Below are 16,414 nucleotides of genomic sequence, written 5' to 3' on the forward strand. Positions count from 1 at the left end.
TACTCAGTGTCTAAAGGTGGGTCAGCCTAAACTTTTAAAGCTCTTAAAATGTCTCTGATTTTTGTCAGGGTTACCAAATTAATATGACTCTATGAACTTATCTAAAAGTAAAAACTTGGAGGCACACGCTTCATAATTATGGCTTTTTTTTCCCCGATTTTTCACGTTAGCTTTGGAGTTAAACTCACAAGTTCATATATCAGAAGGTATCTGAAGAAAAGTAAGGATTTGCTCAGATTTGGAGGGAAACTTTTCTTCATTTATGATTCATTAATCTATTAACAAATATTCAACAAATATGTACTGAGCATCTCCTATTTATATTCTAGGAACTGGTGTCCTAGTAGTGTACAAAGAACACTATTCCTGTCTTCATGGAGCTTATGGTCTAACACACAGAGACGGCAAAACATATATTTTCATTTGAATCAAAAACATTCTGTTTTCTTTTATGCTGTATATATCCAGATTTTTCCAACTCTACTCATTAGTTGGACATTCTTACTGTATTGAATTATTACTCTTTTTAGTTTCATTCTGATTAAGAAAAATCTCATAGGAAACATATTGCTCTGCACACTTTTTTTTTTAAGTTCTAAATCTTTCTCAGTATTTTAGAGTGGCAACATTTTCTATTTTGTGGAATTTGTCAACCAATTTAGTGAATTAAAATAACTGAAGAAATAAATTCCCCTAATGGATGAAACCTTGTCTGTGGAAACAATGCAAAGTAGACTATAGAGAAAGATGAGCTAGAGATTTAATCGAGGCCCTTTTCAAGGAAGGCAGAATTTGCTTGACATTTTAATCATAGGGATTCATTTAGGCCACCAGAAGCCAAAGAAGAGTTTTAAGCAGAGAAGTACTATGGCTAGTTTTTCATGTTATAAAGATGATTTTGATATTAGATGACGGATTTGAGTGGGACAAACCTGGAGGCACAGCAATAAATTAGAGGGGTATTTCCACAATATGAACAAGTGATGGCAGGAATCTAAATTAAAGCTGCATTAGAACAGGATGAGAAGAGGAGGTGGTTAAAAAGTACTTAAGAGGTAAATTTGGCAAGATTCGTTAATCAATGTATGTGGGATGTGTGGAACAAGGACAAGTCAACTATCTAGTTCGGCTAGTCAATGATGTCATCAAAGAGGGAGTAAATTTCAGAGGAAAGGAGTTAAAAATGGGAGAGTCTGGACACACTGAGTATGAAATATCTATGGGTCATCTAAGTCCAGATGACTAGTAGTTAGCTGAATGTTAGGGTCAGAAGCCATAAAAGAGTTTGGTTGTAAAGAAAGTAGAAACTGATCACCCAGGGATAGTGGGTACAAGCATGAGCTGGTGGTGGTGAGTGGAACCCTGAGGATCAGCAGTGGTAAAAGACAATGTAGAGGAAGAGAGACCCTCGGAAAATACCGTGAAGAAAGGACTGTAAAAGCATGCCCTGGGTAAGAAGGAAGGATGCAAACAATGTCAAATAAAGCAGAGAGGTCCAATAATATGAGGATAGAAAAAAAATTTAGCAACAGAAAACCTCAGAAAGGCACTTTTAATACTAGTTGTACAACTGCAGAATCAACCTTATGAAAGCATAGGGACACCAGAGGTCCCTGATGACAGTGCCTTTTCCGGCTATAGAGCTGCAACTATTCAAAAGCAGTACTCTTAAAGGAAAGAAACTATTGTTTTTATCCAAATCATGTGTCTTAATTGCCAGAATGCCATGACAAATGGGTTGGCTTAACAATAGAAATAGAAATTAGCTGGCTCAGAATTTCAGCGGCTAGAAAGTTTGCTTCCTTCCCAGGTCGGTAGCAGTGGCTGACGAGCAATCCTCGGTTTCCCTCGCTTTCCTATCACCTGGCAAGGTTATCTCCTTTCTCTCCCAGCTTCTCTTGACTTCCAGCTACCAGCTCTTTTCTGTGGCTTTCTCTCTCTCTTTGAGTCAATTTCTTCTGTTTGTAAAGGCCTCCAGTAATCTGGATTAAGACCCAATTTTATTCAGTTGGTCCACAATTTAAAAATAACATCTTCAAGAGGTTCTGTTTACAATGGAGTCCCAACTACAGGAATTCCAATTAAGAACATGTTTTGGAGGATACATAATTCAACCTACCAGAGCATGAATATGAACTCTGTACTCAAAACTGCTGGAGATAGAACGACAATAATGCCCAAAATGTACGGAATATTTACTTTGTATCAAGCTTAATTCTAATTTCTTTATCTGTAGAAACTCAATTTTCCAATAAATATATGGTAAATAAGATAAATAACTTGTCTGTGGTCACACTGCTAGTAAAGGTGAAGCCAAGATTCAAACCTAGGTTGATGCTAAAATTATCTATTTAACCAGCATGAGTTATTTGCAGACAAAGAAAGAAATGTGAAGTATTTGTTGATAGGTCTAGTTAGTTAGAATAGAACCATCAACTAGAGTCCTTTCCCCCATACCCTGCCTCATTCCCCCCTTCTGCCCCACTAATGACACAATAAGATAATTAACAATATTTGAAGACACTGAAACAAAAAGAGAATGCAATGTCTTGGCAAAGGTTATACTGAATTTAATTTTTAGACCAAGTATAGAACCATAAACAATAGGCATTTTCTGAATCTGTAGCAGGTGTGAAGCCTAGCACACTTTATCTCAGCTCTCTTGTAGATCTTTCCTGATCATAAAAATGGAAAATACATTAAAATATTATTTGATGCAGCTGGTACCAGCAGTACCTTACATTTTTTTTCCCACCAGAAAAGGATCTTTCCCAAACTAAATCATCAGAAAAACTCTCGACATACAACAATAAACTAGGCATTTTGAAGTTACTATACAACATTAACTATTTTACAGACTAAACGAAGAAAGTTTTTCCCAAAATTAGAAACACAGATTACCTTTATGATTTCTGATGTTGGTAGAAACAAATTTTACATGGAGAGATTATACGACCAAAGTTTCTAAAACTTGAAACATGTTTGGCATCATCATTTATTTGTTTTACTCTCTTGCATATTCTCCTTAATCATCAGGTGTTAATCATCAAACCAAGGGAGTATGTTTTGTTTCTTTTACCAATTTTAATAATAGGGAGAAATTGAGGAAACAAATTAGGAAATATGTTGAAGAAACAATGCAAACTTCTATGCAGGTCTTGAAAGTGATTGCCTCTGGCTTGCAAGCAATTAACAGTCTTCAGTGCCTAAACTTAGGCTGTGTTATTTCATGCATTAGACTTGCTTTCTTCAAACTTCATATAATGGAGTTGAATCATAATTGAAAGTATTCATTACTAATCTTTTTCAAACTCTACCTCATAATACCTTACAATTTCTAATTAGAGCAGCACAGTAATAAATAGTTCAAGAGTGGGTTATGCATTCATATCCTCTAGTCTTTATCTTTGTAGTCTCCTATTTTTCCTACCCTGAGTGGGGTGTACATTATGATTTTCCTATGTTTGGCAGTTCAACTTTAGGAATCAATGATAAGTTTCCTGATCACTAATAAGTGTGGTCTTATTACAAATCAGCAATAATGCGGTTCATTTAGGAATACTAGTCATCCCTTCCCTAGAGATGTAAGAGTTTGCAGGGGTTTCCTTAAAATTTTTGACTTAATATACCGAATTACAGGATATTTTTTAAATCTGTCATGACACTGTAAATGAAACTGCAATTTCATAGATACCATATGTGTGGTAGATTAAATTATATACCCCAGTTTAAACGAGTTCTTAATCTTAATTCTCATTCCTGAATGAGCTGGGTCTTAATCTAAATTACTGGAGGCCTTACATACAGAAAGAAACTGGAAGCCAAAGTCAAAGAAAACCATGGGAAGGAGATGGAAGGCAGAAGTCAAAAATTTCTGGAAGAGAAAGGAAAGGATATTGTCATGTGATGGGAAGGCCGAGCAACCCAAGGATTGCCTGCCAGCCAGAAAGTTACCGACTCTGGAAGGAAGCAAGACTTTTAGTCTCTGAAATTGAGTCAATAAATTCCTGTTGTTAAGTCAACCCATTGTGTGGTATTTTTTATAGTAGGCAGACTGAGACAATATGGCTAAAAATAAGGTATTCATCATTAGGTAGACTTTGCTTATTGATATCATGGACAGTCTGTGAAACACTATTCCCATAAAAGTATAAACATAAGATTATATATACATAGCATTTATGAACTTACTGTCTTCAGTATCTTTGTTTAGACTTATTACCTGCTACTTAGAAGTTGCTGATATTTAGATTTATACTTACATCTTGGGGATTATGCATCCTTGACTCTTTGCTGATCATTTTAACTTTTCCTTTGAATTAATAAATCTTTTTGCAATGGTAGACCCATGTGGTTTTATAAGACGACCATATAACCTCTGATCTTAGGGAAGTCAGTAAGACTGTCAAGCCATATGGCTATAGGATAAGAAATTGGAATATGGTTTAGTTTAGTTTTGTTTCTTGAGTGTGAGGGAAATCATATGAGACCAATGTGAGCAAAACAAAAGGTTCATGGAATCCCAATAACAAATAATCCCACAGAGAGTCATGCTAGGCATTTTTGAACTAAGCTTGATTTCTGATGCAGCAGAAGTGCCTCTACCCATGTGTGATTCACCTCTCATAGACAGGTGTAAGAGAGTGGCTTAGTCGGTGTGTGTGCATACAGTGGGTGTGCCTAGTGCCAGGTAGTCTGAGGCAATGCCTGTTCTCTACAGGAGTAGCCTGAGCAAGCCACGTGGTTTGTGTCTGGGATCCATGGAGCAGTTTGATATGTTGGGGCCTCTGAATATTATATTACCGTCACCCTGCGAAGAGAGGAAGTCACCAGTTCTGAGGGTATCTGAGTTTGGCAGTCACCACTCCAGCTGCAGAAATGTTTGACTAAAACTTAAGAAAATGTGCTAACTCATTGTGCTTAATATTTCTCTTATTATTTAACAAACTTTGGTGCAATTAGTTTAGAAATTTTCCAAAAATACAAAATAAGTACACTGAACATTGGAATCTGAAATATGTCATTCTGAATAAAGACTTATTATTTATCTGACTCCAGTCTTAGACAGTTATTTCCTTCATCATCATTTCATGAAGCAAATTCACAGTTAAAGGGTAAATCTTGCAGTTTCTTTAACCATCCTGCAATGATTTAGACCTTCAAGTGTGAATTTATTTGAAGCAGTCGTGTATTACTGCTATCTTTTCTCTCTATTGGGTGACAGCTTTTATAACCTTTCCAGTTTGAAGATAAGCGAAAGTTTAAAAATAGCGAAAGTTTGTTTTGCTTTTTTTTTTCTGTGTATAGCATCATTCCCCATCCCCTCCCTGGCCCCAAGTCTATAAGTAACAAAATTTGGTCTTGAATCAACACTATCTCTAACACTTAATTTGTTCACTTCTTGCCATATTCCTTTCTGTCTCATAAGTCTATAATTTTATGATGCTCAGTATTGTTAAAGAAAGACAGACAGGCAGAAAAAAAAACTTTGTCTTCATAGACACTTTTATTATTTACTAAACAACAGTGTTTCAATGGTAAAAGTAAAAGGAAATGGCCCTCATTTTCTGGAAGATACTTTGTACCAGAATCACCCCTGGGAATTTGAAAATTTTGTCAGTTTCTAAGAAGTGAAATGCCTCCTTAGGCTGCCTGACTCTGGAATATACATCCAGGATGATGACAGAATCAAATGACCTGACAAAGAGCCAGACTAAAATTCATTCTTTTACCTCAATAAATTCCACGTTGCATCAGCCTGTGGAGTTATATGAAACATATTTAACTCTGTTTTATGACCCATTTTATTACTTCGAGAGCCTTTCAGGATGTTAGAAACTGTTTTCTTCCAGAGGAATGCTCTGATTGGCCCCCTGCAGTGCTGGAAGGCCATTATGGTTACTGGAATTTGGGTGTAAAATCATTATTATTCTAATGAACCCTCCTTTCCAATATTTGTGTGCACATACAGTGAAAGATGGCTTCTATTATGGTCCCCATCCTAAGGCAGAAATGGGTAATAAATTAGATTCAATTATCTAGAGTGTCTATATAATTGCAAAACAGTTTTATTAAATTAAAGATAGTTAACAGATAGTTCTAGTTTATCAGAATTAAACAGCTGAGAAAACTACATAGGAGAGGCGCCTTGCAGACCTAAGCATAAAAACTGTGCATTTGAGTTTAATCTAACAATTTACCTAAGCATATAAAATGAGCAAACGTGTAACCTGGGGCTTTATCTCTCTGTCTCTGTTTACTTATCTATAAAATGACCCATGTCACCAACAAATTTCTTCATCTCATAAATCCTATCATTCTAATATGGAGGTGTTCCTCGATTGACATAAATATTTTAATTCTTATTAGGAGAATTTTGTTAAAATGCATTTCATAAACAGATGAATTTGATGTGTAAAGCTTACCACTTTACCAAACATTTTGACTGCTGAAAGACACTGGTAATTTTGCAAGTAAGTGTTATTATAATTCAGGGTAAAGTGGAAATATTTCTGAGTTTTCTCGCATTGTGTTGATGCATAATTTTCTTTTAAATTAAGAATAGATGGATATTTAGACATCAAAAAGATCTGCCTGTAACACTGAGCACTGTGTTATTAAAGCTCACCAGCTGAGGTGTGCTGAGAAGGGGGATAATCACAAAGCACAGCTTTTATTTCATCAGAGAAAGAAATTATGACTGCCTAAGATCTGAAGCCCAACATCCATAAAATGGTTGCACATAATTGACATCCTACTCAAAACAACTATCTTCAAGGAAAATAATGGGATTTAATCTGCCGTAAAATGAATTTTGCATTTATTTTTCTTTAGGAAGACATGCCTTTCTGACATTGGTGAGCTGTAACAGTTTTGCTTTTAAAAGAAGCAGTTTTTTCCATGCCAAACCCATATTAATTCAACCACATGACATATTCCCCCAGAGGAAGAAACTGAAAAGCTAGATTGGCTTATGCACTACCTAATGATGGGAGTTGCCAAACTACATCTGATTTAAAATATTAGACCTGAATAAATTTCCAGTCCAGATATATGGTTATTAAGGGTAAAGAATACAAAATTGCTGATTGTCAGTCATTAGTATCCTAACCAAAAAATGGCAATTTCATATGCTATAAACTAATATTTAAGATAAGAACAACAGAACTGCAAAAGAGCAAAATGATAAATGACAATTAAATGAGATTTAATATTTCAACAAAGTGAAAATATTTCCAAAAAAATTTGGAAGTTACTCATAGAACAAATATAAATATTTATATTCTCCAAATTGACCAATTGAGATAACTTTTCTATACGAGCATTTTAAAAGTCATCCCACAATAAAGTTATGGGGTGTTCTAATTTGTTTATTTCATTCCTTGAAACACACAAATCATTTTGAAATATGACAAAAGAAAAGAGCAATAATATGACATTTAAATCTGGAATTTGCTATAATATTTTAGGTGGTATCTAATATACAGTCCAATATAGGCCCAACTTTGAACCTTTGGTTATACTTCTCTGTTCTATTCTATTACATTTTCAAAGATACTTATTTTCACATACAAACTTAGTCTAGTTGTATGACAATCTAATGGCTACATTTTCTTAACCTACAATGGAACATTTTTCAAACAGTTTTTGTTAAAACTAAATAAATAAAACATGTCTGTTTGCATGGCCATTTCAACAATGTATTTTTGTAAATTAAATATTAACCTAAACCAAAACTCAAAGTAATTTCAGCTGATGGAATTATTTTATTACCTTCTTTAGAAAATAGAATAATATCTCCCTATAAGAATCTTTTGTAAGATCCTGAATTTACCAATGTCAGTGTTATGAATACTAATTCATCAAACAATTCGCTAAGATTAACATCTATCTTTATACAATTTCAAGATCCTTTATCCTAATTTGTAAAATAAGGCTTGCTTCAAGTAAGTTTCTACTAGAATAAAGAAAACAGTTTTATTCCTTGGTTTTTAAGGGTAAAAAAACATTTAAAAAATGCTTATTTTTTTAAATCAAAGGTAGGGCACAGCAAGGATATATAAATTTTTGTCAGATATAAAATTATTTTTGTCAGAAAAAGCTTTTTGTTAATGTAAGCATTTGCAGCATATGAGATTGGATTTTTAACTTAAAAATTAGAGTGAGAGAGACTTCAAATACTGTCTCCTAAAACAGATTTCCAAAAACCAGATTCTGCCAATGATGAATGTAAAAAGACTTTTGTATGATATGATTTTGTCTTTTGTAACTTTCCAAACTTTTATTCTTGTATGCGGTGAGCTAGTTTTCCTCTGACCTTGAAAGCACATTACTGTTTTACATTCAGTTTTATGACCATATAAAACAGTGCCACTCAATGTCCCAGATTCCCTTTCAACTACAAAATGTTCACCTAATTGGTAAACAGAACTATTCTAGTAAAACTTTCTGTACATTTCACTACTAAAAAAACATGATTTACAAGTTTATCATCAGAAATGTTTTCTTTTAATTCTTTAGCCAATGATACTGAATTTCTAAACAGATGATATTTTTATTTTCAAATACAATTACCTTCACAGTTAAAAATATGAATATCAAATCTAAACAATTCAAGATTCATTTAGAGGTTACAGCTCTTAATATATGTGAGGCATAAAAACTGCTTGTCTCATAGTCAACTGGAGTATATGACTGACTACAAGCACTAAAACATTTTTGTTGACTGTCATCTCAGACTTTTTATATGCACTTTAGTGTCAGCATTTTACAATATAAAATATAAATGCACTATCATTCTTCGTCTATTTTATAACTTTTTCATATTGATGTTATCTTCCAACTTTGAATAGTTATGAAACTTGTGCTAACTAGTTTGTCTACTTATGTAAACTTTCCTTAATGTACATTTGGAAACTATTCAGGTAAAGTAGAATAAGAAGCTCAAGACTCATCATTATCATTCATGGAATCATTTAAAAATATTCCTTCTATTTTAAAAATTCATATACACTTTCAACTATGTGAAGAGAATAAGATTTTTATGGTAATATGGATTTTTTTAGAAACCATTTTGCTACTGACCTATATATATGTGTGCATTTTTCTCTCTCTCTTTGAACTTGGCATGAAAACTATTGAATGAATACAAAGCAAAATAGACCTATAAAATGTTGGATGGCATTTGCACAATAAAGGAAAATTGGCTAGAAAGGAGGTAATAAAATTACACTTAAAATGCTATAAAATAAAAGAGTTCATAAGAAGGCAAAGCAAATGTCTACATATTTGTGAAAATGTTAAACTCTAAGTCAGGTATTAACAAATGTTAAATGAACAAAGATAGAGGTGATGCTATAGAATTTCTATCCAAACTTTTCCTTTCCAGAGACATAAATCTAAACTCAATTACACCCTAAAAATAAAAACAAATAGTAAAAATTCATTCATAACAATATATGGAGGGCAAGAAAAAGGGAAAAAATCTAGTTACGTCATTTATGCATCCTTCCTATTTATTGAAGCTTCAACCCCAATTTTGAAAGATTATTTCCTAAATAAATAAGTTTATAAGAGAACTTCAATATTTATATTAACATTCTATGCCAGTGATTCTCAAATTTTATTTTCTGTAAAAATTCCTCAGATCTTGTTAAGACGAAAGTTCGGTTTCATTGGGATTGGCCTGAGAGTTGCATTTCTAACAAGCCTTAAGGAAATGCTGATGCTCCAGGTCCATGGACCACACTAAGTATCAAGGGTCTATGCTATTTTGGCAAACTTCCAATATGTGAGAGAAAATAAGCTGGCTTTCTTTAAATTTGCTGGTTTTGCTGGTTGGAAGAACAGCTTCAAATCTCTGCGCTGTCCCTTTAAGAAGTGCACAGTGTGTGGTCTGTCTTTGAGAAACTCAAGTACTCACTGTCTACCAAAAGGTTTGAAACAAAAAGGAAGAGGGGTGCGTGCATGTGTGTGTGAGTGTGCACACGTGACCTGGTACGCGGTAGCACCTGCACACCTGGGTTAAGGGAAGTGCTTCTGTAACTCTCCTGTGACTATCTTCAATTTGAACGGGCGTCCACGTAGGCATAAAAAGTTTGGAGAATTGTCAGGTTCAAATATATCCTATCTCTGAGGTTAAGACCTAGCTTATTTCACACGTTTCAACATTTTCCATGCGGGTGCCGTTAAGGTTGCCTGGCATTTGGAGATAAGCCCAGGATTAGTCCTGCTTTAAAGCCATCATGAAGCCTTGTTAGAGGCCTCAAGTTAAGTTGTTAAATGTATATCTGAGAGCTTATGGGGGGAAAAAGTCCCATTTGCTAACTTTTGTAAGACACTGTGGTTGCCGAAAAACTTAACTGCAGGCCTGTACTTTGATGATTTTCTTGGAAGATAGGCTTATGCTCTGAGGCTAAAACAATATTCTGTTTACTGAGTTTGTTTTAGAAAGAATATGAGAACTGTTAGAAATGGGACATTCATTTTTTGTAGCTATGTTTTAAGTATTTTTGATAACTGTTCTTTTCAAGCCGATTTAAAAAATTACTTTGCAACTATTTGGAATTATTTTATAATTGTAAAATATTTTAGTATGTATCTTTCTCTATTGCTTTGAAATTCAGTTTCATATAGTTTGCCCACCACTGTAATGTTTACATTTGCTGGACATATGAATTCCAAATAATATAATGCTTCTGCTATTAGCAAAAACAAAACATTAGCTTTATATATATGTATGTATTTGCTTTACATGCATCTCAAATTTATTCAAATTCGAATTTTAAAGTGGTATTATATTTACTAGGTTCTCACCATTAGCAAATTGTTAATAGCTTGTGACTCTAGGGTAGTGTTAACAGAAAAGGTTTGAATTTTATCTGCATATTAGTCCGCATAAGGCTGTTTCATTATCCATTTAAAAAATTTAAAAAATAATGTCTTAATAATAAAAACAGATCATGTGCATATGTTTCCTTTCCATATCTGTAAAATGAAGGGCTTTTTCTGGTTGATTTTCATAGCCAGTTTTTCAATATTAACCTCATGGCATGAATTCTCAGGAAGAAACTTCACAGCCAACTGGCCTCTCAAAAGACAGCTATGCCTCATTCAAAATGAGGCTATTTAGGAACATCAATATCCTCATGAGACTTCAATCAGCCCCAAGGAAGCTTTCAAAAATGTCATATCTTTACTAATTTTCATGAAATATTCTTCCACATTCTGCAACTTTGTTTTGCATCTACAAATTGAAGCACCTTTCAAAAGATGTACCATTTTCTATTCTATATATATGTGTAGCCACCAACTTTCAAGTCCCAATGTAAAAGAAGCCATTAGTTTTATATTTTTTCTCATGTGTAGCTTTACTACTGACCTGGAGGACATAAAATATCAGGCAGTAGTAGCTGATAAGTCTTGTAAAATTTTTATTATCTTTGGTCAAAAACCATTGCAAAATATCCAGAATCTTTAGAGTGCAGATTTCAAAGGTGTTGACATGTATACCAAGCAGAACTGGGATTAGGATTATTTCCTAATATTAATATTAAACTTATTACTTCATAAATAATTTCAAAAGGTAAACATACTCCCTATATCTTCCTGGACTTTAAAATTTGTCTATCTTTCTTAATGTGGTTTTTTTTCCCCTTAGGTCCTGGGCTGGGTATTGAACCCAGGACCTTGTATGTGGGAAGCTGGCAGTCAACCACTGAGTCACAATGGCTTTCCTGAGACCCTGAGTTGGTTTTCAGGTTTGTTTGCTTGTTGTTTGGTGTTTCTGTTTTTGTTGTTTTTCATTTTTTGGAGGCACCAGAACCAAATCCTGGCCCTCTCATGTGGGAAGCAGACACTCAACTGCTTAAGTCACATCTGCTTCCTAATCTGATTTTCAAAGAGCTGGTGAAAAGGACTGTACACATTGTTATTTCTGGGATTGTCCTAGAAAATGTGTAGGTTAATTACAGCTTTGAACAGTTTAGCTATAGATATATAAGAATAAAAAGGAGCAGAAGTTTCTCTGTCTTAGAGTCCATGGTGACACTGTACGTCTGTAAACAAGAGATGCCTTAGAATATCTGTCTTCATTTTTAGCAGGAAAAATCTTGGAAAAGATTCTGATAAATACTCATAAATAGTCACTCATATAATTCAGGTAGGTGACATGATGGATTTATTCTACTTTTGCTTAAACTCTTAGAAATTTAGTTTACTTCAGCATCTATAGTAAATTGCTTTTTTATTAGGCTTATTGGAGATTTAAAAAAATAAAGCCATCCTAATTTTTCCAGTATGCTGTGAATTACCATGATTAGTCTTCACATGCCCTCTGACTTCAGATTTTTTCAAGAAATAGATAGACTGATGATGATGATAGATGGATAGATGGATGGATGGATGAGTGGGTGGGTGGGTGGATAGATAGATGATAGATAGTCCTGTGGATTAGATTTGATTAAATTATAAGGATCTCCTCAAAAGAGTATGGGGGACCAGATGTAGTTCAGAGATTGAGTGCCTGCTTCCCATGTACAAGGTCCTGGGTTCAATTCCTGGCACCTCCTAAAAAATAAAATAAAAAAAGAGTATGGATATTTGCATCATAGTAGTGGGGAATTATTGGGGAGTTTCAAATTAATAGTTGACAGCAATGAGTCTCTAGGGTAGTGCAGGGCACAATCTATTTAACCATCCATGGGGACTCTACATCATAACCACTCTATGAGGAGCAATACCAAAATCCCCCTTTTGGTAAGAAATCTGGGACACAGAGAATTTAAGTTTCCTAATATTGTACAATTAATAGTGGTGTTGTGATTCTGGCCTCTGTACATGATGTTAATTCTTAATATTTCCCATAATTCAGAAAGCAGAAGTGATATACCTTAGATCCATATAAATCTTAGAATAAACCTACTAATACTTATCAGATAGGATTTTACAATCCAAAACAACAATTTCGAAATGGGTCTCTCCTATACCAAATAACTTTGCAGTGGTCATGTATTATAAAAGATTGTAGAAGTATTTTTGTCACTTATTTTTCAGTTTACTTTTGCACATGGTGAAAGGTTAAAAATAATAAGCAATATTTAAAAATCCTTTCAAAGATTAATGACTATAAAATAATGCTTTCAATTTTATAGTTCATAGGATTAGAATATCTAAATGAAAGCTTTACCAACACATTAAAATAAATTACTATCCTTAAAAATGTTCAATAGGAAAGTCAAAAAACATAATTACTATGCCAGATAACTCTTTTTTGTTGTTCTACTTCACTAACACTAACCACACTGACAGTCTTCTGGGACATGCTTGCTTCCCGGCTTACATTACATGCAGAAGGAGAGTCCATCAAAGTCACTACTGTGCAAAAGATGACAGTGATTTGAAGCCAAGATAAATGTAGGTGTCACTATTTTTCTCCCTCTTTAAAGACTGTCAATTGGACTGTCAATTTTCTGAGAAATATTCAGCAAACACACACACACAAAAACCCACCAAAAATCTAAAAGCCACATATCTCTGCTACCAATTATTTCCTACTATGTTAACCCAGGTCAAAATTCTGCTGATACATAGTTTACCAAGGAAAAGGTTAATTATGTAGAAAATTACCCAAAGGTGCACTATCTTATTTCTCCTAGTACCCTTAAACCAAAAAGACCATTTGTTTGGTGATCTGCAGATTCAAATCTTTCTCTTTTTCATTTTTTTGAAAGTAAAGCTTTTGCATTATTAATACATTGTCTAATTTTAGCTGCTGCTAATTAAGACAACTTTGAAGCAATTAGATCAAAAAGGAAATTAAAGGGCAATTAAAATTATTTTCTGAAATCTCTGAAAATTTCAGTTTTAGATATAGGCTTTTTTGTTAGGTAGTATTAAATACATACATAAGCAACATAAGGTAAACAAACCCTTTGAAAACAAAACTAAGTTACAAGTTAACAGTTTATTATTTGAATGAAATACTATTAGACAGGCTCATTCTTGTCTTGTTAGCTGAAATACATTTTAATATTAGACAACCTTGAATCAGGATTTGAAATTAGTCCCTGAAGACTGGAACTCAGTGAAAGTAACCTCAAAATTAACATACCAAGCAGGCTTACCTTAAAGAATTTTTGAATACTGTGAAGAAAATGATGTTTTCTTGGTAATGGAATTTTCAAAATTTCAGTTAATCCCACTAATTTTAAGATGTAGTCCCTTTTGAGACATAAGTTTAATATGCATTCAAATTATTTACTACCACCTTCTTTACAGATATGCTTTAGGTTTCAACAGAACTCCTTCATGCAATAAAACATACGGTGGAAAATTATATCCCCAAATAAGTGAACATCAGTAGAAAGGGATTTCATCTCTCCACTCATACCAGGCAACAGAGATGGATTATTAACAAGAAGTATTAACAACTTTCCTATTTAGAGCAATTATGACTGATGAAGTCCTACTTTCAGGAAATTTTCTATATTTTTTCCACTGACTTGTGTGTGGAAATTGTGTGTTTGAGTGGTTAAAAACAGTAAAACATGTCGATTTCTAGCACATTCTTACACCAGACTTTTTTGTTACTGTTCAGATATGAGGAAATAATCTGATTCATCAAATAAAAATATATACTTGTATTCTTTATAATTTCTAATATTTATGAAGTAACACAAACACAGCCTAGGGATAGTATTATACTTGTAAATAATAGAGTAGTTACTTTTCAGAGATAGAAATGGATTTTATAGTTCTACTTGAATATTTTACCATTCACACTTACTTACAATAATATAATTTGCAGAATTTATCCAGAAGCTGAAAGAATTTGAGATAGTTTGCCAACACCTGTCTAATTTATAGCAGAAATGTAGTGTAAATTTCCTATATTTCCTCAAGCGTCACCAATAACTTGTCATTTAGTTTCTCTTGAATTTGACCAACATTTCATGAAATTACAGCATAGACAAAAAACTTCATAATCATCGTTAGGACTGAATTAGAAAGAAACCATTGCAATAGTCTTCTACCCTTTTTTGATAAGCCATGAATAATTATATGTGCAATAAGAGAATCATATAAAATATTATTAACTGGCTCTTACCTCTGTCACTGAAGTCATCTACTAGAATGATTTCTGCTATGAGACTCTCTGGGGTTCGGTTAATTATACTGTGTATGGTTCGCAGAAGTGAAGTCCAACCTTCATTATGAAACGGGATAATAATGCTGGTGTTGGGCAGCTTTTCCAGGTACATCTTGTACTTGCAGCTGGAGACAAGAGAGGAAGAGAAAAGCTATGCCAAATGCAAAGCTATTGGTATATCAAATACAACTAATCACTCACTAGATTATCAGACAACTGTCAATGCATTCTCAACCAGAGACTCTACATCAAAATAGTTACTCTACTCAGTCATAGAATTCATTAATGATCCTTTTCACACTTACTTTTAGTGAAATAATTATTTTATCCTCGTTGTATCAAGACAACATAAGAGGCTGGATGAAATGTGCTCTTATTAGTGTATGTTCTTTCTATTGTTAACTAACAGAAACAAGGATAAATTACATGAACTAAAATTTTTTCTATAGAGTATGAATAAGGTTTAGATGGACTTCTGGGAGATTTTTGGAACTTTAACTTCTGCAATAATTATGCTTAATCAGTTTGGCTGTGGAATATTTCAGTTGTTGGCCAATATTTAAGGCTCAAGGAAACAAACAAACAAAAAAAACACATTTTACACTGGGAAAAAATAATATTTAATCATAGATACTCATATACTGAATGTAATCACATGGTAAGAGTGCATTAAGCTCCAAAACAAAGATCTCATCACATTACTAATGAAGACCATAAAAAGAAATCTCACATTGTTTTTTCATTGTGAAACAACCTGAGAAGACAACCTAGAAATTGGCATTAACTTTTGGCATAGCTAAAAGCAATTTGCTACAGGGAATTGCTATTGTTGCATATTTATCTCTTCGATTAATTTATAAGCAGTATAAGGGCAGGAACCTTGTCTCAAATATCACTGAATGCCTTGATCATAATTGCCCAAGACTTATTGAGGCTGATGTACTCATTTAAGTTTATGAAATCTTTGAGTTACTACAAAACTAAAATTGATAAATTTCAACACTTATCAATTTCAGTAATTTTCTTGGTATAGGTCATCTGAAAATGAAATAGAGATCGTATATCTGGATACAGAAACTGGTAGCCAGGAGCATCTAGTACTTTGCCTTTTGCCAGGACATTGACCTCCATTTAGTCTGGTTGAGGAGACAAACCACAGTAATTTTTAATTTTATATTGGTTCTACCAAGATACAAAGAAATCTGACCAGAATATTCAATACACTACTTAATATATGTATTTTCCCCCAAACAGTTGTTTCAGCAT

At 33.5% G+C, this 16,414-nt stretch overlaps 1 protein-coding gene across 2 annotated transcripts in view; it reads right to left on the minus strand.

Moving 5' to 3' along the window:
- Positions 1-16,414, minus strand: part of GALNTL6 (polypeptide N-acetylgalactosaminyltransferase like 6) — a 1,335,131-nt gene that overhangs the window by 726,059 nt on the left and 592,658 nt on the right. For both annotated transcript variants that reach the window (XM_058308264.2, XM_058308217.2), the window contains exon 5: positions 15,107-15,273. In XM_058308264.2, the coding sequence (XP_058164247.1) occupies positions 15,107-15,273 (167 nt within the window). The remainder of the gene's footprint in view (positions 1-15,106; positions 15,274-16,414) is intronic.

This window comes from Dasypus novemcinctus, chromosome 1 (genome assembly GCF_030445035.2).
Source record: "Dasypus novemcinctus isolate mDasNov1 chromosome 1, mDasNov1.1.hap2, whole genome shotgun sequence".
In the NCBI taxonomy this organism is placed as follows: Eukaryota; Metazoa; Chordata; class Mammalia; order Cingulata; family Dasypodidae; genus Dasypus; species Dasypus novemcinctus.